The following is a 20,477-nucleotide window of genomic DNA, read 5'->3' on the forward strand; positions in this document are numbered from 1 at the left end:
TTCATTGCAATACTGATCATTTCCCTTTTTTGATTAAAGCACACGTTTAGATCTCTGATCTTTAAGATCAAGCTTGACCCTTAACAAGGCATGGAGGATGTTCCTCATTGAGCCCTTACTTATTTCTGTGGCCTTGTCTCCCACCACTGCCTTTCTCCAGATTTCAGGATTTGTGCTCTGGAGCCCCTTCTGCTGATGCCTTCTACCCATGTTCTTCAAACTGATTTGAAGGCTACTAACCTTTTGAGCAGTTTCACAGTGATAAACAATGGGAAGTTGTGGAGAAAGATTTAAATGAGAGTCAATTCAACATTCCTGGCTATTCTGATCTCTTAAAGATCCCTCAACCTATGCTGTTTCTCAACCATGCCCAGTTCACATATAGCTCCTTCCCGCGTTCACCTCGTACCACATCCCCTCCTTCAGCAAACCCTTCCTAACCTCTCAGGGACTAACTCAGGCTTCCCTTAAAGCAGCAAAATGTGGGGGTTACGAACATGGGCTCTGAGTGACCTTGGGCATATCAATTCAGTTCTCTGATCAACACTTTTATAATAAATTGGTATAGTAATGACAACTTCAAAATAACATATCTTTGTTACTATGTTAGGTAGGTCTTAGTTACTAATAACTTTCTCCTTTCCTAGTCTTTTTGGCCTCTGATCAGAAATAGACTCTTCTGGACAGCTGCAGTGGCTCACACCTATAATCCCAGCACTTTGAGAGGCCAAGCATGGTAGATCACTTGAGGTCAGGAGTCCAAGACCAGCCTGGCCAATATGGTGAAATCACATCTCCACTAAAAATACAAAAATTAACCTAGCATGGTGGTGCACACATGTAGTCCTAGTTACTCAGGAGGCTGAGGCAGGAGGATCGTTTGAGCCCAGGAGGTGGAGGTTGTAGTGAGCCAAGATTGTGCTACTGCACGCCAGCCTGGGCAATGGGAGTAAAACCCTGTCTCAAAAAAAGAAAAGAAAAGAAAGAAAAAAGAAATAGACCCTTCTGCATTCTTTTCTAGGAGTCTGTGTTTCTGTGTCATAATATTTATTGCATTAAATTGGAATTACCTCCCTTGCCTGTAAAACTATATACTTTTTAGGGCTTGGAAATGTCTCGATGAACCAATAATTGTTAAATGAATGAAGGAAAACAAGCATCCTACAAATTTTAACCAAAGCAAAAATATTACTGTATTTTACTTTAACTCTCCAGAAAAAATTTATGTCTAGTTAAAATCTTAGGATAAATTCTATGTAATTACTTGAATTCAGTGTTAGGATTGGCATTTGCTCAAACTAAAACATCTTATCTATTTTTTAATTGAAAATTTATTAATTTAATTTATGTAATGGCACTAGTATTACATGTTTAATGTGAAAAATGAGAAGTATAGTTCATGAAAAATAGCACAAGTCACAAAAGAATCTACCTTCCTGAAATATCCAAAGTTAGGATTGGTTTACGTTTTTCTAGACATTCTCTATGTATGATTGGCAAGAGCAATATCTAGCACTTTAGCCATTTTCTAACTTGGATGCATTTCTTATGGAGAGAGAAATAAATCTTTGAGGTATTATACCTGCTATCTGGTTTATGATTATTTAACTTTTTACATTGTAGCAGGGTTTGAGTCCAATGGGCAACACAGTGTTTTAAATCCGAGGTCAAAGTCAGCTCTATAAGCATAACTGCAGAAGGTAAGGACTGGAGCGATCACTTCTCAAGCATCCTTGTGAACAGTTTTCCTTATAGTTGCTCTGGTTGGTATGCCCTGTTCCTCCTTCTGATGCTTGTCTAACCTTATATAAAATCCAACTTAGCTTTTTATTTATTTATTTATTTATTTATTTGAGACAGAGTCTCACTCTGTCACCCAGGCTGGAGGGCAGTTGTGTGATCTCGGCTCACTGCAACCTCCTCCTCCCGGGTTCAAGCCGAATCTCCTGCCTCAGCCTCCAGAGTAGCTGGGATTACAGGCACATGCAACCACACCCAGCTGATTTTTGTATTTTCAGTAGAGACAGGGTTTCACCATGTTGGCCAGGCTGGTCTCAGACTCCTGAGCTCAGGTGATCCACCCACCTCAGCCTCCCAAGGTGCTGGGATTACAGGCGTGAGCCACCACACCCAGGCCCAACTTAGCTTTTAAGTCTAAATGACACTTATATGAAGCTTTCTCTGTATCTGTAGTGGAAATTGATAACTCCATTCTCCTCGCTGCTCTACAGAGTTGTTTATAATTCTCTTTGAAATTTATCATGTTATGCCTTGCGTTATGACAATTTATAAATCTTTTCTGTCTCCTCAGCTATTTTACAAGCTCACAAAGGCAAAGATCTTATCATTCATTTTTATATCGCTTCACCATTGAGCAGAGCTCTTTGACCATAACAAACAGTCTATAGTTGCTGAATGAATTAATCACTTAGTGTTAAGTGTTGTGCCATGGTTTAGATTTAATCACAAACTATAAGGAGGTTATTAATCATATCTTGGTATTTAGTACCAAACTGTAATGTTCATTAACTATCCATAAGTGTAAAAAAATGTGAATAGACAAGATATTACTTTGTTGATATTGTGATAGATTCTTCCAATTACATGTCCTGAAACATGTTATATTTGCAGTAAAAAATGCTAAAAGGCTGGCTGTAATAAAACACACAGCTTAAAATGTATGAGTTCAATAAAGAGCTATGCTAATTAAAAGCATTACATTTTTAGAATAGTTTATTCATCACTGAAATGAATAACTATCAGTATTTTTTTTTTTTGAGACAGAGTCTCGCTCTGTCCCCCTGGCTGGAGTGTAGTGGGGTGATCTCGGCTCCCTGCAACCTCTGCCTCGCAGGTTCAAGTGATTCTCATGCCTTAGCCTCCCTGGAGTAGCTGGGATTACAGAAGCCTGCCACCATGTCTGGCTAATTTTTGTATTTTTAGTAGAGACAGACTTTGCCATGCTGGCCAGGCTGGTTTCGAACCCCTTACCTCAGGTTGTCTGCCCGCCTTGGCCTCCCTAAGTGCTGGGATTACAGGCGTGAGCCACGTGCCCTGCCAATATCAGTGTTTCTAATACACACTCTATGGTTGATATGTCAAGAACACGTGTTAACTCTCAGGTTTAACAAAATAATTGTAGTTAAAAATACACTGGTAAGTGTCTTGAGTTTTCATATGTGAAGGTGATGAAAATTCTTCCTCTTCTCATCTGAAACCCAATTTGTAATTTAGCAATCAGACATGCTCATATTTAGCAAGTATGTAAGGGTCAGTATAAATACACAGCTATGAAAATAGACAATCAGAAAAATTCTGCCTTGAAAAATTTCTGTTCCATTTTTCATGTGAGTAGTTGAAATAATTTGGTGCTCTTTAGAATATATGAAAATAGTGGTTGTGTCTCGAAATTGATCTCTGTAGCACAGAGCACATTTTCAGGCATAAAATAAGTTTAATAAATGTGTGATGAGTGAATAAATAAATAGTGTGTTTGATAGAACGTGAAACAATGGTAGTGTTACAGGATGCTAATATTAAGTATATAGGTAGAAACTACTCAATTCTAAAAATATGGACCAATTTCTATTACATTTGTTTAGTTTCTATAATAAAGAAAATAACAGTCCATTTGAAGAATTACTCTAACAAAACTGTTTTTCTTTAGGGCATTATGATAAGATTAAGTATTTTGATGAAATCCCAAAACCTCAAGGCTCAATGTATCCATGCATTTGGATACTTCTGAAAATAATGACTAGATCTAGCTCTCAGAAACTTTTCATTTTATTTTCATTACACAGCCAACATTTTTATAGTTATCAAGCCATGCTTAAATTTAACATGAAAAAGAGAGAGAAAGTAGGTGTTCCATGCCAATAAAAGATAAACCACAAGTAGAAAAGAAGGGCCCAAGAATTTGTGCTTGACATTAAATTGTGCCTGACATAATAATAGGCAAGTAAATGTCCTGAGGTGACTGTCCATAAGCTACAGATTTGACTGTTACCTGAGCCAAATGAAAAATGTGGTGTCCGTTGAAATCATAATGAATTTCTTTGTATTACTGCTATAAAGGAATACGTGTTTTAATATCACAGGAATAACACATGAATTATATAGTATTATGGTCCAAATAAGAAAAATATAATGTATTACTCTAGTGTGAACAGTGCAATTCCTGCAACGACATGGTATTAAACTGAAATTATCTGCAGTTACTTTCTTTGAAGAACATAGTTGGAAGTTGTAATTTACAAGTTTTGCTACAAATTGGAATCACCTGCAGATTTGTAATGTATAATGAAAACTGGCTTCTATCTGCTGACATTCTGATTAAACTTTTGAGTTCGTAAATGTAAATTGGGCTCTATGGGCTTAAAAGATCCTCGGTTAATTCTTAAGTGTAGTAGAGTTTAAGAAATACTAGATTAAAAATTTGGGAACTGAGTTTACTGGGATACAGATAATTCTCAGGAAACTCTGTGTAATACCAAAAGTGAAAGGGGCTATGATGTGAAATGGCATCATTTATACCATTATAGCGTTGTTACCCTCCATTAATATTAAAAACTGTTATAATAACAAAAGGTATTTTTTGTTGTTGTGGGTTATTGAATCCCTACTATGTACACTGTATTGTGCTAAGTGTTTTACATGTAAAATTTAACTGACTCTTCTAAGTAATTATACATATTATCTGCTTTTAATTTTTCTTAAATTGAAAAAATCAGCTAAAATGATTATTATGGGCCCCACCATCATGGAATTTTTTTGAAATCATTTATTTCTATTAATCCCAAAATATAATGGTAACAAATTTTCCCCACACATCATTTCAATTTTTATGGACTATTGATTTTTCTAAATGTTAATTAAAAGCTCAAAACTTGACTAACCCCTTGGCACTTCCATTTCTCACTCACTTGCCTGTTGTGATCATGTTTTGGTTTTCTATTCTCATCAACATCTTTTCTACTCCAGAGTAGTATATTCCTCTCTGACCCGACAAAAAAAAAACAACAACAACAAAAAACAAAAACTAAGTTTTGGACATATAGCAGGCCAAATGCTATTACAGATTATAACTGATGCTATGTCTAAATTTATTAATTCATTCAGATAGTCAACAATAATGCATTAAGCATTGATTGTGCCTGGCCATGGTGTGAGGTCCTGGGGGTAGGAGGGTAAATGTGTGAAGAGAGACATCAGCTCCCACCAGCAGACATGAGTTCATGTATATCAGAGGAGAGGCTTAGGATGCCATAGAAGTAAGTCAGCTCATCAGGGTCAATGTTCAGGAGACATAATTAATTTGACTACTAATATTATTTCCAATTAGGGTTTAATTATTTCTCTTTTTTATTTGACTGCTTCAAGCATGAAAACACTATTTTATTCTTGCTGTAGTTCATTTGTTTCCTCAGCAATTGTTTGTAGATCACCTAAGTCATACATTTAGACTGGGGAGAGAGCAGTAGCCAAAATTAAAAAGAATCAATAGAGAGTATACATTCTGGCCAGTCATATATATATACACACACACACACACACACACACATATACATAAATACATATATATATAACACACTGTAATATATGTAACACATATGATATAGACTTTAATAACACATAGCATATATTACCTATAATATATAACATATATGTAATGTATGTAATATACTATTATATATACTTTAACAATGTTTATACATATTAGCATTACATATATGATTATATTACATATATAGTAATATATAAAGTATATGCTATATATTATATATCATACACATATGTATCATGTATATAATATATGCATATGTATGATATATACATATGCAGTATATAAATATACAATACATATATGTAATAAAAATGCATACATGTATGGTATGTGTAATATACACATATGTATATATTACACACATATATAATATATTAATATATTGATATTTAATATGAACATATATATTCAATATACATGTGTTTAATATATTATGTGTATACATGCCTATGTCTTATGCATGTAATATATGTATATATGTATATGCTACATGTATACACATATATGTATATATGTATATGTCACATGTATACGCATATATGTATATATGTATATGTTACATGTATACGCATATATGTATATATGTATATGTTACATGTATAAGACATATATGTAATATAATATATACTTTAATGATATATTACTATATACATGTCTATATTACATGCATAAGACATATTTGCAATATATAATATATATTTTAATAACAGGTATTACTATATATGTAATAATATATTATTAAAGTATTAAAGTATATGTCATATATTACATATCTGTATGACATATGCAATATACACATATGTATATATTACACATATACATATATGTAATATAATAAATATATTAATATAAATACATTATATATTTAGTATAAATGTTTATTATGTGTATACATGTCTCATACATGTAATATATGTATATAAACATATGTATCTATTACATGTATAAGACATATATGTAATATATTAAATATATAATATATACTTTAATAATATATAACTGTATATGTAATATATATTATTAAAGTATATATTATATATTATGTATCTATAATATATATAATATCTTTGAATATATATTACTATATATGTAATATATATTATGCAATATATTAAATTATATATTACATACATGTAATATATGTAATATATGTTATATAATATAAGTAATGTATGTTACATATATGTAATATATATATGATTAAAGTAGACTGAGGAGAGAGTGTAGACAAAATAAAAACCATCATGAAGGTTACATTCTGGCTGGTCCTCTATGTATACATTACACACATACAAACACACACATGTAATATGTAACATATACTTTAATATTTAATTCATGTGTGTATAATGTTATGATATATACTTTAATATTTAATTTAGATATGTGAGCATTTGCTATTTGATAAGCACTATTATGAGCACCTTTCATGAATTTATTTATTTAATTCTAAATCTAATAGTCAACTCTTAGCTCTTGTCGTACATGACTTGTTAGCAGCTTTTGATAGGGCTCATCTTTCCCTTGTGCTTAAAATACTTTCTTCAGGTGGTTTTCTGTACCCCATCCTCTCCTGATTTTCCTCATACTTCCCGGTGGCTTTGTTCACTCTTCTCTGTTGGTTCCTCCTCTTCCTCCCAAGGATAATCTCCTAAGGCTCAATGTTTGTTCCTCTTCTTTTATGTCTACACACTTTTGTTGATAATCCACCCTCAAGACTTCATTCACATTACCAAAAAATTTGAATTTAGATCTCCACTCCAACCTCTCAATTGAACTCCAGATTGTGTGTCCTACTGCCTACTAACCATCTACTTTTGAATGTTTGATGGACCAGACAACATGTCGAAAAAGAAACTTCCGACTTCCATTCATGATCTTTTCCATCTCATTGGATACAGACTTCATCCTTCTTGTGATTAAAGCCCAAAACCTTGGAGTTATTCTTGACTCTTCTCTTTCTCTCAAATGCCATATCTTCCCATCAATTTCTCTCAGAAAACATCTAGAATCTGACCATTTCTCATCACCTTCACTGTCTCTTCACTAACCTTGTTGCTACCCTTGAATATGCCCCCTACTGCATACCACCTGCCACGAACCCCACCAGAAAAGAGGCAATGTAGGCATGGCAATGCTCTGGTCTTCTTAGGGCAGTGTTTTACATATTGTGGATTACCATCCATTAATGGACTCTGAAATCCATCTAGTAGATTTTAAGCAACATCTAAATAGATTAAACAGAAGACAGTACAGTGCACTAGGAAGCATCACAGTAACCTGAATTTAGTAAGGTAAAGTATTATTCCGTGAAACTTTGACTCCATTATAATTATGTATGTGCATATTGGGTTGTGCTGTTCAATTTATTTCTTGCTGTGGGACACAGTCAATATTTTAGAAAATATTAGGGTACATGAAGTGATTCTAATTAAAATTTCACCCAAATTTTTGGTGTTAAAATATGATTTGAATTTTGTTTGTTTGATATCTGATTCAAACAATAATGAAGGAAAATAAAACAGATTACAATTATTTGGCTCAATTTGATGGTAAAATAACTTTTATCTGTTTGTAAGTTACCAAAAAGTTTTAGAGGTTTTTAGTTAAAAAAATTGACATTAAATATGGAAAAAAGCAATTAAAGCAGTGTTTGTACTAGGTCTATTTATAATAACTGAGAGATATTTAAAGGAAATCCATATTAAAAACGGGAATGATAAAATCTTTACAATTTCTTGAAATAAAATTCTTAACCAGAGAATATCATTTTATCCTTAAAAAATCCACTCAAATTATCTTAAGGTATGCCTCTGGTGAGAAAGTGACCATATAAATGGCATTTAACAAGATATCTTAAAACCACTTCTTTTTATTGTAAAATGTGTAGCCTACTATGTACTAACAAATGTTATTGAATTTACAGAAGGACTAGAATTAAGTGGGGAAACGGTATTATTTTCTTGAAAGTCATGTTTATTATGCTGATACGTTGTGAGAAAATAAATTTTGGTAAACTGTTAATTTTAACAATACATGTTGTTGAATAAATAAATGTGCTTTAATGAACTAGCCTTTAATAGTCATATTGGAAACTGTATTCAAGTACTTATACTGTTGCTATTACTTAGCTACTCAGGCAATAATGGGGAACATAACTAACTATCTTAAATTGCTCGTCCTCATAATGAATGACTATGAAAGAATAGTAAAAATGGTTGAATGCTCCTGATAAATACATTTGAAAATAAAAAAGAATGTATTATCAATCATTTGTTGTTGTTGTTCTCCTTCCCCTTCCTTCCTTCCCTCCCTCCTTCCTTCCTTCCTTCTCCTTCCTTCTTCTCCTCCTTCTGCTCCTCCTCCTCCTTCCTCCTCCTTCACCCTCCCCTTCCTCCTCCCTCCTCCCTCCTCCTCCCTCCTCCTCCCTCCTCCTCCCTCCTCCTCCCTCCTCCTCCCTCCTCCTCCCTCCTCTTCCCTCCTCCTCCCTCCTCTTCCCTCCTCCTCCTTTTTCTCCTTCTCCTTCTTCTTTCTTTCCTTATCCTTCTCCTTTTCTTCTTCTTCTCTTTTACATTCCCCTTCTGATTGTGGTGCAAGTTGAGAGAGAGAGAGTTGTGTCTAACACTCAATTTAGGAATCAGTTTATTTTATATGCTGGTTAAATGGTAGGCAAAAAATTATCTTACAAACTTAGTTACAGACTCAATGAGCCTTTTCTGGATTTTCAGTGAGCTAACCTGTTCATGTATAATATGAGTAACTAAACTTTAGGTAATAATATCCTATTAACATTTTGTAGCAAATCACATTTGGGTCAGAAATCTTCCTTCTTTCTATAAAAGGCATATAATTGCATTGAAATCAAGAACTTTAGGACTGCTCTTGCAAACATTTAAAAATATTCCATCACATTATCTTTCTTAATATTAGGCCACAATAATTATTTGGCATCTTTCTTTTACTAATTTTTAATGGATCTGAAAGAAATACATTTACAAGAATACTGTGGATGGATAGAGAACATCAAATTTGCCTCATTTCTTGTTATTGTTCCTCCTCTTTTCCTTCCTTATATAATCTTATAGCTAGCGGCAGAATGAAATATGAAGAAAGGAAAGGATTAATATATATTTCAGCGCTATCGCCTCATTGGATATTCAGATGGTGATCTGCAGAACAATAAGATTTATTATATTATGTTGTATTCAGCATCTTCAACTCTATTATTTATTCAGTAGAATAATTTCAGTAAAACTTACTTTGAAGTTAATTAATATAAATTTTTTTTCCCTCAAAATAAATGAGTATATCTTGGCTGTGGTCATTTTTAAGCAAAAAGCATATCATTGTATATTATCAATTTTTGTACAAAATTACTATTTTAAAGGAACGTAAATAGTTTCTCTATTTTATAAGGATAGATTCTTGAATCTATTTTTTTCTTTTCATTTTCTTTAAGAGACATTTTGACCTTGCTATGAAGCTAAGCTAGGGAGGACATTGGCAGAACTCTGTGTGTCCTCATGCATAGCTTTCGATGAGAATTTAGTAAGACAGACAATAGGACCTTGCCAAGTTATTAATTTTAAATCTCTTCTTTATTGTAGAATCTAAAGATTTATAGAATACCCCCAAATCCAGGGAGATGGATCACAAAGAATTGGAACTTTTTAGCTTTCTATGCTCTTACGCATCTTAGCTGTGTCACTGCTATATAATATCATGATCAAATTTTTATTTTTTTATTTTTTTGCTTCTCACCCTAAATGATTATAAACTGATAATCATATTGAAACCAATCATTTAAAAGCCATGGGGCCTGGCATGGTGGCTCACGCCTGTAATCCTAAAACTTTGGGAGGCCAAGGCGGGTGGATCATTTGAGGTCAGTGGTTCAAGACCAGTCTGGCCAACATGGCAAAACCCCTCTCTATAAAAATATAAAAAATTAGCCGGGCGTGGTGGCGTGCACCTGTAGTCCCAGCTACTTGGGAGAGTGAGGCCGGAGAATCGCTTGAACCCGAGAGAGGGAGGTTGCAGTGAGCCAAGATTGTGCCACTGCACTCCAGCCTGTGTGACGGAGCAACATTCTGTCTCAAAATCAAAAACACAAACAAACAAAAAGTGCCATGGGAATCACCCTTTTAAAATATCAAACAAAATACCTATATTTAATCAGCAGATTATTCACCTCTAGAAATACAAATATAATTTTTAAAATAAGTATTTGCTATGTTTAGGATGAAAATATGCTTCATTTTCATGTTGTTTCAAACCTGTCTCCATCTATCTATCTTTTGACGTACTTGACAAATACTGCTGGTTGAATCTAAATTACCCACATCCTAACATTCTAAGACTCACACATGCAACAATCTCAGTCTGTATGGATGCTTTCACTGGGACTTATTTGCAAAATACAAGATCCAGTTTTATGTTAAGTAGGTGGGTTGCTAATCTGCAAGAATGCCATTCTTTATCAGGCCTTTATGAATTGTTTGTAAGTACCAGCTGTACAATGAAAGCTTTATATTCATTCTACAATTAGCCAAAATAATTCTAGTTAAACTCTGGTTAAGACTTCTAGTATGAAATGAATGTAAACTATTCATTCTTTATCGTTCTTTCTGGTTTCATTTTGGCACATGTATTTGTTAAAATATAATCCTCTAAGTTGCTTTTTCACTGCTTTTCATGTTGCAGATTGAAAATGTTGATGTCTGCCTTAGTTTTCTAGCAGCCAGAGGGGTAAATGTTCAAGGTCTATCTGCTGAAGGTAAGAAAAAGAATGACTGAATTGTCACAAATGGCATCAATGTTTTTAAATTATTTTTTATAATGTAAGAAATGTAACATTGGAGTATACGTCTCCTTAATATGATAAAGGAAATTGGTGAAGTCTTCAAGACAACCAAAACATAAACATAATGGTTATTAGTATGTGCTTTAAGTATTTAAATGTTTTCCTTATTTTGCCAGAGCTGTTCTTTTCATAACCAACTATATGGGAGAGGAGTGAATCAAAAAAATATCTTTATGTTATTACTAGTTTATAGTATAATTAGATTTCTTAAGTAGATTAATAGATAATTAGATAAATGTTGGATGGACATAAATACAGGTAAAATATTTTAATTAAGCCTTAAAATATTATTTTATCAATAACATTTCTATAATATATTCAAGTTGGTAGAAATAGTCAAAATAGTTGGTAAGTTTAAGTCAGTATGAAGTCTTAAATAATTAGAACTAACAGCGTTAATCACTGTTATATATAAATGTTTTAAATCATTAAAGATTCAAAAGATCATCACTAAAATTGAAAGATAGCAAAATGGGGAAACCTTGAACAAATTTTGACATTGATCTTTTTTCTGAGTTTATTTTACTTTCACTTATAAAGGTGGCAAAAGTTTGCAAAAGCTTGCTACACTTAAGATAAAATTTGCCATACTTGAGAACACTGATATTTAAATTTTTTATATTTGCATGTTATGATATATAATTAAATTACACATTTAATGACCAAGAAGCTTAGGTTCAAACCTAACTGGTAGTTCTGTAACTTAGAATGACATTTGAGTAAAATTCCCCAGGATAATATGTTGCTAAGTAGTTACAGGCTAGAAATGCTGCCATTTATTCACTTTTTATGTCTCTTCCTTATGAAAACCTTTATTAATATAAGCCTATTGATTTTCATTCATCTTTAAAATATATATGAATGCTCAAAATTTACTCTCTAAATTAGTTAAACATGCAAAATAATAAAACAATAATTTTTTAAAGACTCTTTAAACAAAATCTTTCAGGTTTATAGGAGAAAATTAACACTCTCTCACTGTAGCCTCAGATTGATGAAGCCAACTCTTCAATATGACGAAAACTATGAGAAATGTTTGGGGGAAAAATAGAACAACTCAGAGGGTCATTTTATATTAATTATTTTACTGCATAGTTTGAGTTATATGATAAACCATCAGACAGCAAGGAATCCAAAGAGTTGGTTAATTTTCCTAAGCTCCAAAAGGGGACATAAAACCTTAATCTCAGAGGAGGATGCATTTTATTGCCAACAGCAAGTTTTATTTAAAATATGATTACAGGTTGTGTAGCTTATTTTCAAGCTTTACTTCCTTCTCTTTTCCTATTTTTTTAAGTTATAACTACAGGAGAAAAATGTAGGCTTATGTGTACCCTACATTGTGAATTGAATTTTTTTATTCAATATTTGAAAATCTTACACAGGAACTTTGTCTGTTAGAACAAGGATTTCTGCTTATTCAATTATGTTATCTGACGTAAGCTAATCCTCCTTATTTATTAATATATAGCATAAATTAAAAATAAAAGAATTGGAACATTAAAATTGATATGTCTGCTTTTGGAAGATATACCTACACATATATTTTGATATATATGGATATATACTTGGAGGATATATACATACATAAATATGTATAAATGAGTTGGTGAGTGGGTGATTTAGAAAGAAAGTTGATTGCAACAAATCCAGTTGGTATTAGGAGGTGCACCCACATCATCAATATTTATAAATGCAGGCCCACCAACATTTAAGTGGCTTTCTTTCTCCAGTTCGTAGCCACTGCTATGTTGGCAACAGCTGTGTATATTTGTGAGGGAATCAACATGCTAAATCAAATGGTTAGCACAAGAGAGAGCTCATTTATTTCTAAGAAGCAGCTAACTCGAGAAGAATTGTAGTTCAAGGTCAGCAAAGAATATCACTTCTGAGTGTGCTTTGTTCTTTTTACCCTCTATCCTTTTATTCTCTCCCTGAAATTCCAAGTTATTTGGAAATGTTAACATGTTTCAGAAGTTCAGGTTTGTTTGTGATTCAACTGTGACTGAGTGAATTAAGTTGTATCTCTATCTTCATAGATTTATTTCAAGAGAATTGCATCTAGAATTTGTTAAAAAAGACATTGAATACATATGATTCTTTTTTTGTATTTTTCATTTCATACAGAAATAAGAAATGGAAACTTAAAAGCCATTCTAGGGCTGTTTTTCAGTTTATCTCGCTACAAGCAGCAACAACACCATCAACAACAGTACTATCAGTCCTTGGTGGAACTTCAGCAGCGAGTTACTCACGCTTCCCCTCCATCGGAAGCCAGTCAGGCCAAAACCCAACAAGATATGCAGTCCAGGTAAGGAAAGGAAGTAGGGAATGTGTTTCTAATTAGTTTGTGTAGATACAACTTGTTTTTAACAAATTATTGTCCACAAGTTTGAAAAACGTACTCATGTACTTGTATCAGTGTGATGGGATTATTTGACTTGTGTAATAGAAACTAAAACCACTCTTGTTTTGCTTGGACAAGCAACATCTATCATCTTTTGGGTGACGTATTTTGTTTGTTTTCTAAAGATTGTTGTTCTGTATCACAGTGTGAAATGTCTTTGGTGTAAGTAATGTGGCATGGCTACTTTCTTCTACAAGTGACTTTAGTATTTAGAATGTGCTATTGAGTCCTAGTCTCCTGTCGTGTAGTTATTTTCATTGATATTTTTGATTAATTAAGTCTGTCAGAAATTTCAGGTCTGTTAAACATAGGAGTTTGAAGTTTGGGAACATAGTGTTTTTGATGTGTGTGTGTGTGTGTGCGTGAGTGTGTGTGTGTATGTGTGTATGCACATACATGTATTATTTGTCTGGCTTGAGTCTTTTGGCATATGTAGACACAGCCTGGTGGAGTGCTCCCAAATCATGGCAACTTCCTTTTCTCTTCCATTATTATTATTTTTTTCCAATATAGAATTATATCAGTCAGTGTTCAACTAGAGGAGTCAAGCAAGTAAATGATATATAACAAGAGATTTATTGTAAAGAATTGGTTTAGCATGATTGAGCATACTGGTTAGGCAAGTATGAAATCTGAAGGGCAGCCCAGCTGGGAGGGCAGGCTAGAAATCTCATCATGAGTTGAAATTGCAGTACGCAGGTAGAATTTCTCCTCTGAAGGAAGCCTCAGTTCTGCTTTTGAAAAGCCAAACTTTCGGCCAGGCACGATGGCTCAAGCCTGTATTCCCAGCACTTTGGGAGGCCGAGGTGGATGTATCACAAGGTCAGGAGTTCAAGACCAGCCTGGCCAAGATGGTGAAACCCCATCTCTATGAAAAATACAAAAAGCAGCCAGGTGTGGTGACAGGTGCGTGTAATCCCAGCTACTCTGGAGGCTGAGGCAGAGAATTGCTTGAACCAGGGAGGCAGAGGTTGCGGTGAGCCAAGATCCAGCCTGGGTGACAGAGCGAGACTCTGTCTAAAGTAAACAAACAAACAAACAAAAGAACTTTCTTTCAACTAGTTGAATCAAGATCACCCAGATTATCTAAAGTAAACTTTACTGAAAGTCAATTGATTATAGACTTTTATTACATCCTTAAAATATCTACATAGCAACAACTAGACTAGTATTTGAAGGAATAACTTAGACTATAGTCTAACATAGTTTACATATCAAAATAAATGATCACAGAATGAAGTTTCACTTAACAACTTTCATACAAGCTACTATATTTGTTCCTGAACAATGACTGGGGTATTGGTTAGTTAGCTCTATTACATAAATAGTTATGATTATTTTTCTTGAGGAGAGAGGATATGAAAATCCCTTTCATCGTCTTTGAAAATATAAACACTTGTCAACAAATGTAAATATTTAACTTTGTCCACCTTAGAAGTCAAGCTTGAAACCTACTAACATTCAGTTAACCTTGAGTTTGGTGATTAGAAATGACTCAAACAATTAAAATAATGTTCCAAGCTACATTTATGGACCACCTCCCACTTACTGTCAGTTGTTCAACTGTTCAGAAATCACCTCTCTTTCATCTACCAACCAACCCTCATATGGACCTTGTTTGTTACTCCATAATAAACAATATTTATTTCTCTATACAACCATGTAAATTTGGTTCCCTTTGGAAGATTTTCACTCATCAGTGAATTTTTAAATAAATTTTTAAAAAGCTATAGTTTTACTAAAAACATAGCATAAAATATAAAGCTTATGAAGTGATGGGGGATATTTTTTATTATAAAATAATGCAGATATTTGACTGTTCTTTAAGCTCATCTTGGCTTTTGGTTATATCAAGTGAGATTGTACAAGACTCATAGTGGAAAATAAATCTCTATAGGCTAAGTTTCTTGGATGTTCGTAAGCATATAGAAGAACAAAGTGGATGACATCATGTTTTATGTGTTATTATTTTTTGTGTGGATGTTTGCAACAAAGAGATGGATTCTGAAAAGTGCCAGAAATAATATTTACTAGAGTTTGGTTTAAGCAATTTAAATAAAGAAGACACAAGAATAGTAGCTGAAAAAATAAAGAAAATAAAATTATTTTACGTAAAGCATGTTGACTCTGGAAGTGATACGGAATATCATTTGACATTGCTTTACCTCACTCTTTTTCTGTATCTTCCATGTGAAATTTATTGTCTAGAATTTCTTGCCCAGAATTTCTTGGTAGTTATGACCCTTTTAGGAAATTGTTTATTTTCCTATTCTTCTTGCTGGATATACATGGCTGTTGTGAAACTATGGGGTAGTTTAAAATATAAAGCCATGTATAATACTCATGGTTTTTATACTCTTTTGTGGAAGGATGTCTCGATTTTTCATTACAAGTTTATGAAAAGTATTCTTTTCAACAGTGTCCTTTAAAGCCTTTAAGGCTGTGGTAGACTTTTAGCAAAATTTTCTCTGCTAAATTGGATTTAATTACTTTTTGAATTGATATATAATTTAATAAATGTTTATAGAGTAACAGCTTTAATAAAAGTAGTATTCAGAACCCGAATATAGAAGAGTTCAAGTCTTACTTTCATTAGTCTTACTTTTAGAGAATTTTTACATGGTTTAAAGGATATGATATTTAAGACATTAATACTTATTTTTATTTATATAGATTTAGTGTATCACATTAATATGTAAATTAGAATTTATGTGGACTTACCTGTAGCAATCAATATTTTAAAGCATTTTTCAAAAGGCCACAATGATAATATACATAGGAACATAATGTAGTATCTATGGGTTAGAACCAAGATAATTAATGCAGAAAAATTCCTAGTGACAAATTTATCTTCATTTGCTGGAGGTGTGAGTCATAAATCATGATTTATGATGTCTTTTTATTGATTTCAAAGTTCCTTCCAAGTAAATAGTTTAAATGTCAACTTGCTATACTTTTCTGGGTATTTGGCCAGAAAATGTTCTTATATTTTTCTCTGTAGACTAATAAACATTTCTTAGGGCACATTGTTTCAGTTCAGTGAAAGTGTTTCTGTTTTATTCTCTTTGTTTAAAGTAAATTGGCATAATTCTACATATTTCCACAACATTTATTTTATACATTAATAATTTTTAATTTGATTTTGCTATTTTGAAAAAAAACTCCAGATGTTTTTCCTGAAGTTGAATAGCTTTCATTTAAACAGAAATTTGGATTTAAAGGTTAACAAGTGAAATATACAGGAGAAAAAATAAAACATGGACCAAGAGGAAAGAATAGAGTAAGAAATTCTGCTCTCCTGCTCTCTCAGCTCCCTCTCCACCTTTGAGTGTATGTATCTATAGGTGCATGGGTCATGTGCTATATGTGAGCTTGAGTGTGTGTGTGTGAACAAGTGTGCATGCATGTGTGTCCTGCTCAAGTGGCACCTAGAGCTCTAATTATTAAGAGTTTACCTCAGGAATCAGACTGCCAGGACCTGGATCTGTATTAAAGTAAAGGTGGGATTCAGATTTTAAGTTTCTTAAATTCATTACAGGGTATTATTTGGCTTATTTGGAGTGATAAAGACTTGATTAACCAAGTAATCAATTCTTTAAAATTTAAATATATTTGATATGAAAATTAGATTTTATCTATGTCAGTATTTTTTTGATGGACTTTATGTGGGTAAAGATTCAATATATTGCTATATTCCAAAATATTAAGCATCTTATTTGCATTTGTTTAATATATGAAATAAAACTAGTTCATTCTGTATTTCTTAATTTTCTTTTTATTTTGAAAATGGTAGATAAAAATTCTTCTCTCCAGCCAAGAGGGGAAATATGAGAAGTGTTTTAATATAAAATGCTAAAAAAAAATCATATATAAATGTTGGTATCATAGTTATTTTCCACAGGTATTCATTGGGAGATGAAGGAAATCCTATTTCTTATTCTAAGAAACAATGTAAAAATAAATCCTATAATTTTAAAATTCATAAAATTCATTTTCATCCTAGGCTATTTCTGTGAACCTTACTTTTTCATATGTTGCATTTTGACAATTAGAGTTCTAGTTGGCAGGAAAGCTAAAAGAAAATTCTATTTCAACCCTAAGCAGTACCTAGCACATACCAGACAACAACACTCAGTAAATGAATGCATGATTTTCCTAAGAATACCTGGAAAAACATTACAGTAAAAAAAAAATAAAATGAAATTTAATTTTTCTTATGTACTGACCTGGTTATATACAAGGTGTTAGGATGATAGTACATGTAAAAGATAAATTTTTTTATTTGCTAAAAGCTTTTTTAAAAGACGTGATTTTTCTTAAAATACATACTTTTATCTTAATTTTTGAACAGATTATTAAATGATTTTCCTTCCTGTTATCAAATAGTTGATGAATTTTACCAACTCACAGATAGTGGTTATTAAATCACATGAATAGTTTATGTAGTATACAATTAAAACATGTAAAAAGAAGAAAATTGAATGTGAAAGTAGAGGTAAGAGATTACATAGATAGATGATAGAGGTGGCAAAACCAGTGGTGATAAATCTTTCTGAATTAAAAAAATATATATTGGGAACTTGAAAGTTTATGATCTCTGCAGATGATCATATGCCCTTTTGCTTTTGATTTTATAGGAGCAAATCAAGAATGTGTCCACTTTCAGTTAAGATGAATGTGCTCCTACAGGATTCACAAGTTAAACTGTGAAATCCCCGGGTACATGTTTTCTGAACGGCTTGTCTGTTCCCTTGCAGCCCCTTTCCAAGGTTCCCGTGACCCCTACCACACACATTGCTTTTGGAACCCTCTTACCATAGAGGACATTTGCCTTCCAGGGTATCTTTTCCAGGAAACATTATTTCCTTCTGGGAGATTCACTCTGAAACTGGGACAGTTTACAGCTTTTTGGCCAAAGGTTATAAATCTTGAGAAGTATATAAGGAAGTTTAATTTAAGATGACAGGAAGGCTTTAGTAATTTAAGCCCTTGTGAACCTGGCTTCAATTAGTTGCCTAACTCAGTTCTGTGTTGTGGCCATAGTGTGCTCTTTAAAAAAAAGTCAGTTAATCGATTAAACTTTAAATAAAACAAAAACAGAAAAGAAGAGGGATATTTATAAAATCATTACTTAAAGCAGGATTTTTTTATCTCTAGAGAGAAATAATTGAAGAGAAAGAAGTTATTCTTAACTGACTGCATTTGGAAACCAAGAGTATGTAATATTAAGAGAAAGTTTGTGTGTGCACGTGCACACACTTTTGTTATGTTCTAACACTGGTGTTTCGGTTGTTATAGATGAAGATTATATTATAGTAAAGGTGGGACTCAGATTTTAAGTTTCTTAAATTCATTACAAGAAAATATTTGGCTATATTTGGAGTGATAAAGACTTGATTAACCCAGTAATCAATGTTTAAAAATTTAAATATATGTAATATAAAATAAGATTTTATCTATATCAGTATTTTTGTTGTTTTGTTTTGAGATAGAATCTTGCTCTGTCACCCAGGCTGGAGTGCAGTGGCTCAGTATCAGCTCACTGCAAACTCTGCCTCCCGAGTTCAAGCCATTTTCCTGCCTCAGCCTCCCTAGTAGCTGGGATTACAGGTGCCCACCACCACGGCCAGCTGTTTATTATTATTATTTTTTTGTATTTTTTGTGGAGACATGGTTTCACCATGTTGGCCATGGTGGTCTCAAGCTCCTAGCCTCAGATGATCTGCCCGCCTCAGCCTCCCAAAGTGCTGGGATTATAGGCCTGAGCCATCATTCCCAGACGCTATGTCAGTATTCTTGGATGTATTTTATGTGGGTAAAGATTAAACATCTTGCTATATTGGTTATTTCAGAGTCAAGCAAGTATGGGTTGGAGTCCTGCTTGCCAATTCCCAGCGCAGTGGCATGGTCAAGTGATTTTAACCTGCTCAAATTCCAGTGTTCTTCCTCTAATATTGGAATGGTGTCAACTTTCTCATAAGGGTTTTGAAGAGACCAGATGAAATGGTTTATGTATAAAATGCTTACTTAGCATAACACAGCATATAATAGACACTCAAACCAGCTATTTCCATCTTCCCTTCTTTCACTTGAAGATCATATCACATGTGTAATAAAATACGTTGACCCACATTAAAAACCTTAAGTCAACCTCATTACTGTTCTCCCTTTTCTCTCTTTCTCTAATCAAGTCTGCCCATTCCACTAAGTTTAATTAAATATATGAAAATAATTTAAAGTAATAATATTTCCAATAAAATAGCTTAATAATGCTCAGTCCTTTGTATGCCCAGTCTAAATAAGCAGAATAACCCCTTTAATTAGTTTAGATTTTTTTAATTAGTTACTTCCATATAGCTAAATAGAATGCTCCTACCACTAGTTTCTATTCATCAATTTGACCATTTTCATTGGATTCACACTTCTCTACACCCTCATTAATTGATTCTACAAACTTTTATTAAGCACATAGTATGTTCTAGACAATCTTCTAGTCACTGGAGATATGCAGAAGACAAAAGAGATTAAAAAATCTTTGCTTTCTTGAAGCTTTCATTCTAGTAATTGGAGATAACACAAAATTAATTAAAATATTTACCAGTAATTTGACAGCTGATGATGGAGAAAAATAAATCAGAAAA

At 32.9% G+C, this 20,477-nt stretch overlaps 1 protein-coding gene across 14 annotated transcripts in view; it reads left to right on the top strand.

Annotated features, from left to right (window-relative positions):
• Positions 1-20,477, top strand: part of NAV3 (neuron navigator 3) — an 892,922-nt gene that overhangs the window by 633,701 nt on the left and 238,744 nt on the right. For all 14 annotated transcript variants that reach the window (XM_008958338.6, XM_063593553.1, XM_063593552.1 and 11 more), the window contains 2 exons: positions 11,270-11,342; positions 13,557-13,740. In XM_008958338.6, coding sequence (XP_008956586.1) covers positions 11,270-11,342; positions 13,557-13,740 — 257 coding nt within the window. The remainder of the gene's footprint in view (positions 1-11,269; positions 11,343-13,556; positions 13,741-20,477) is intronic.

The sequence above is a fragment of the Pan paniscus genome, chromosome 10 (genome assembly GCF_029289425.2).
Source record: "Pan paniscus chromosome 10, NHGRI_mPanPan1-v2.0_pri, whole genome shotgun sequence".
Lineage (NCBI taxonomy): Eukaryota > Metazoa > Chordata > Mammalia > Primates > Hominidae > Pan > Pan paniscus.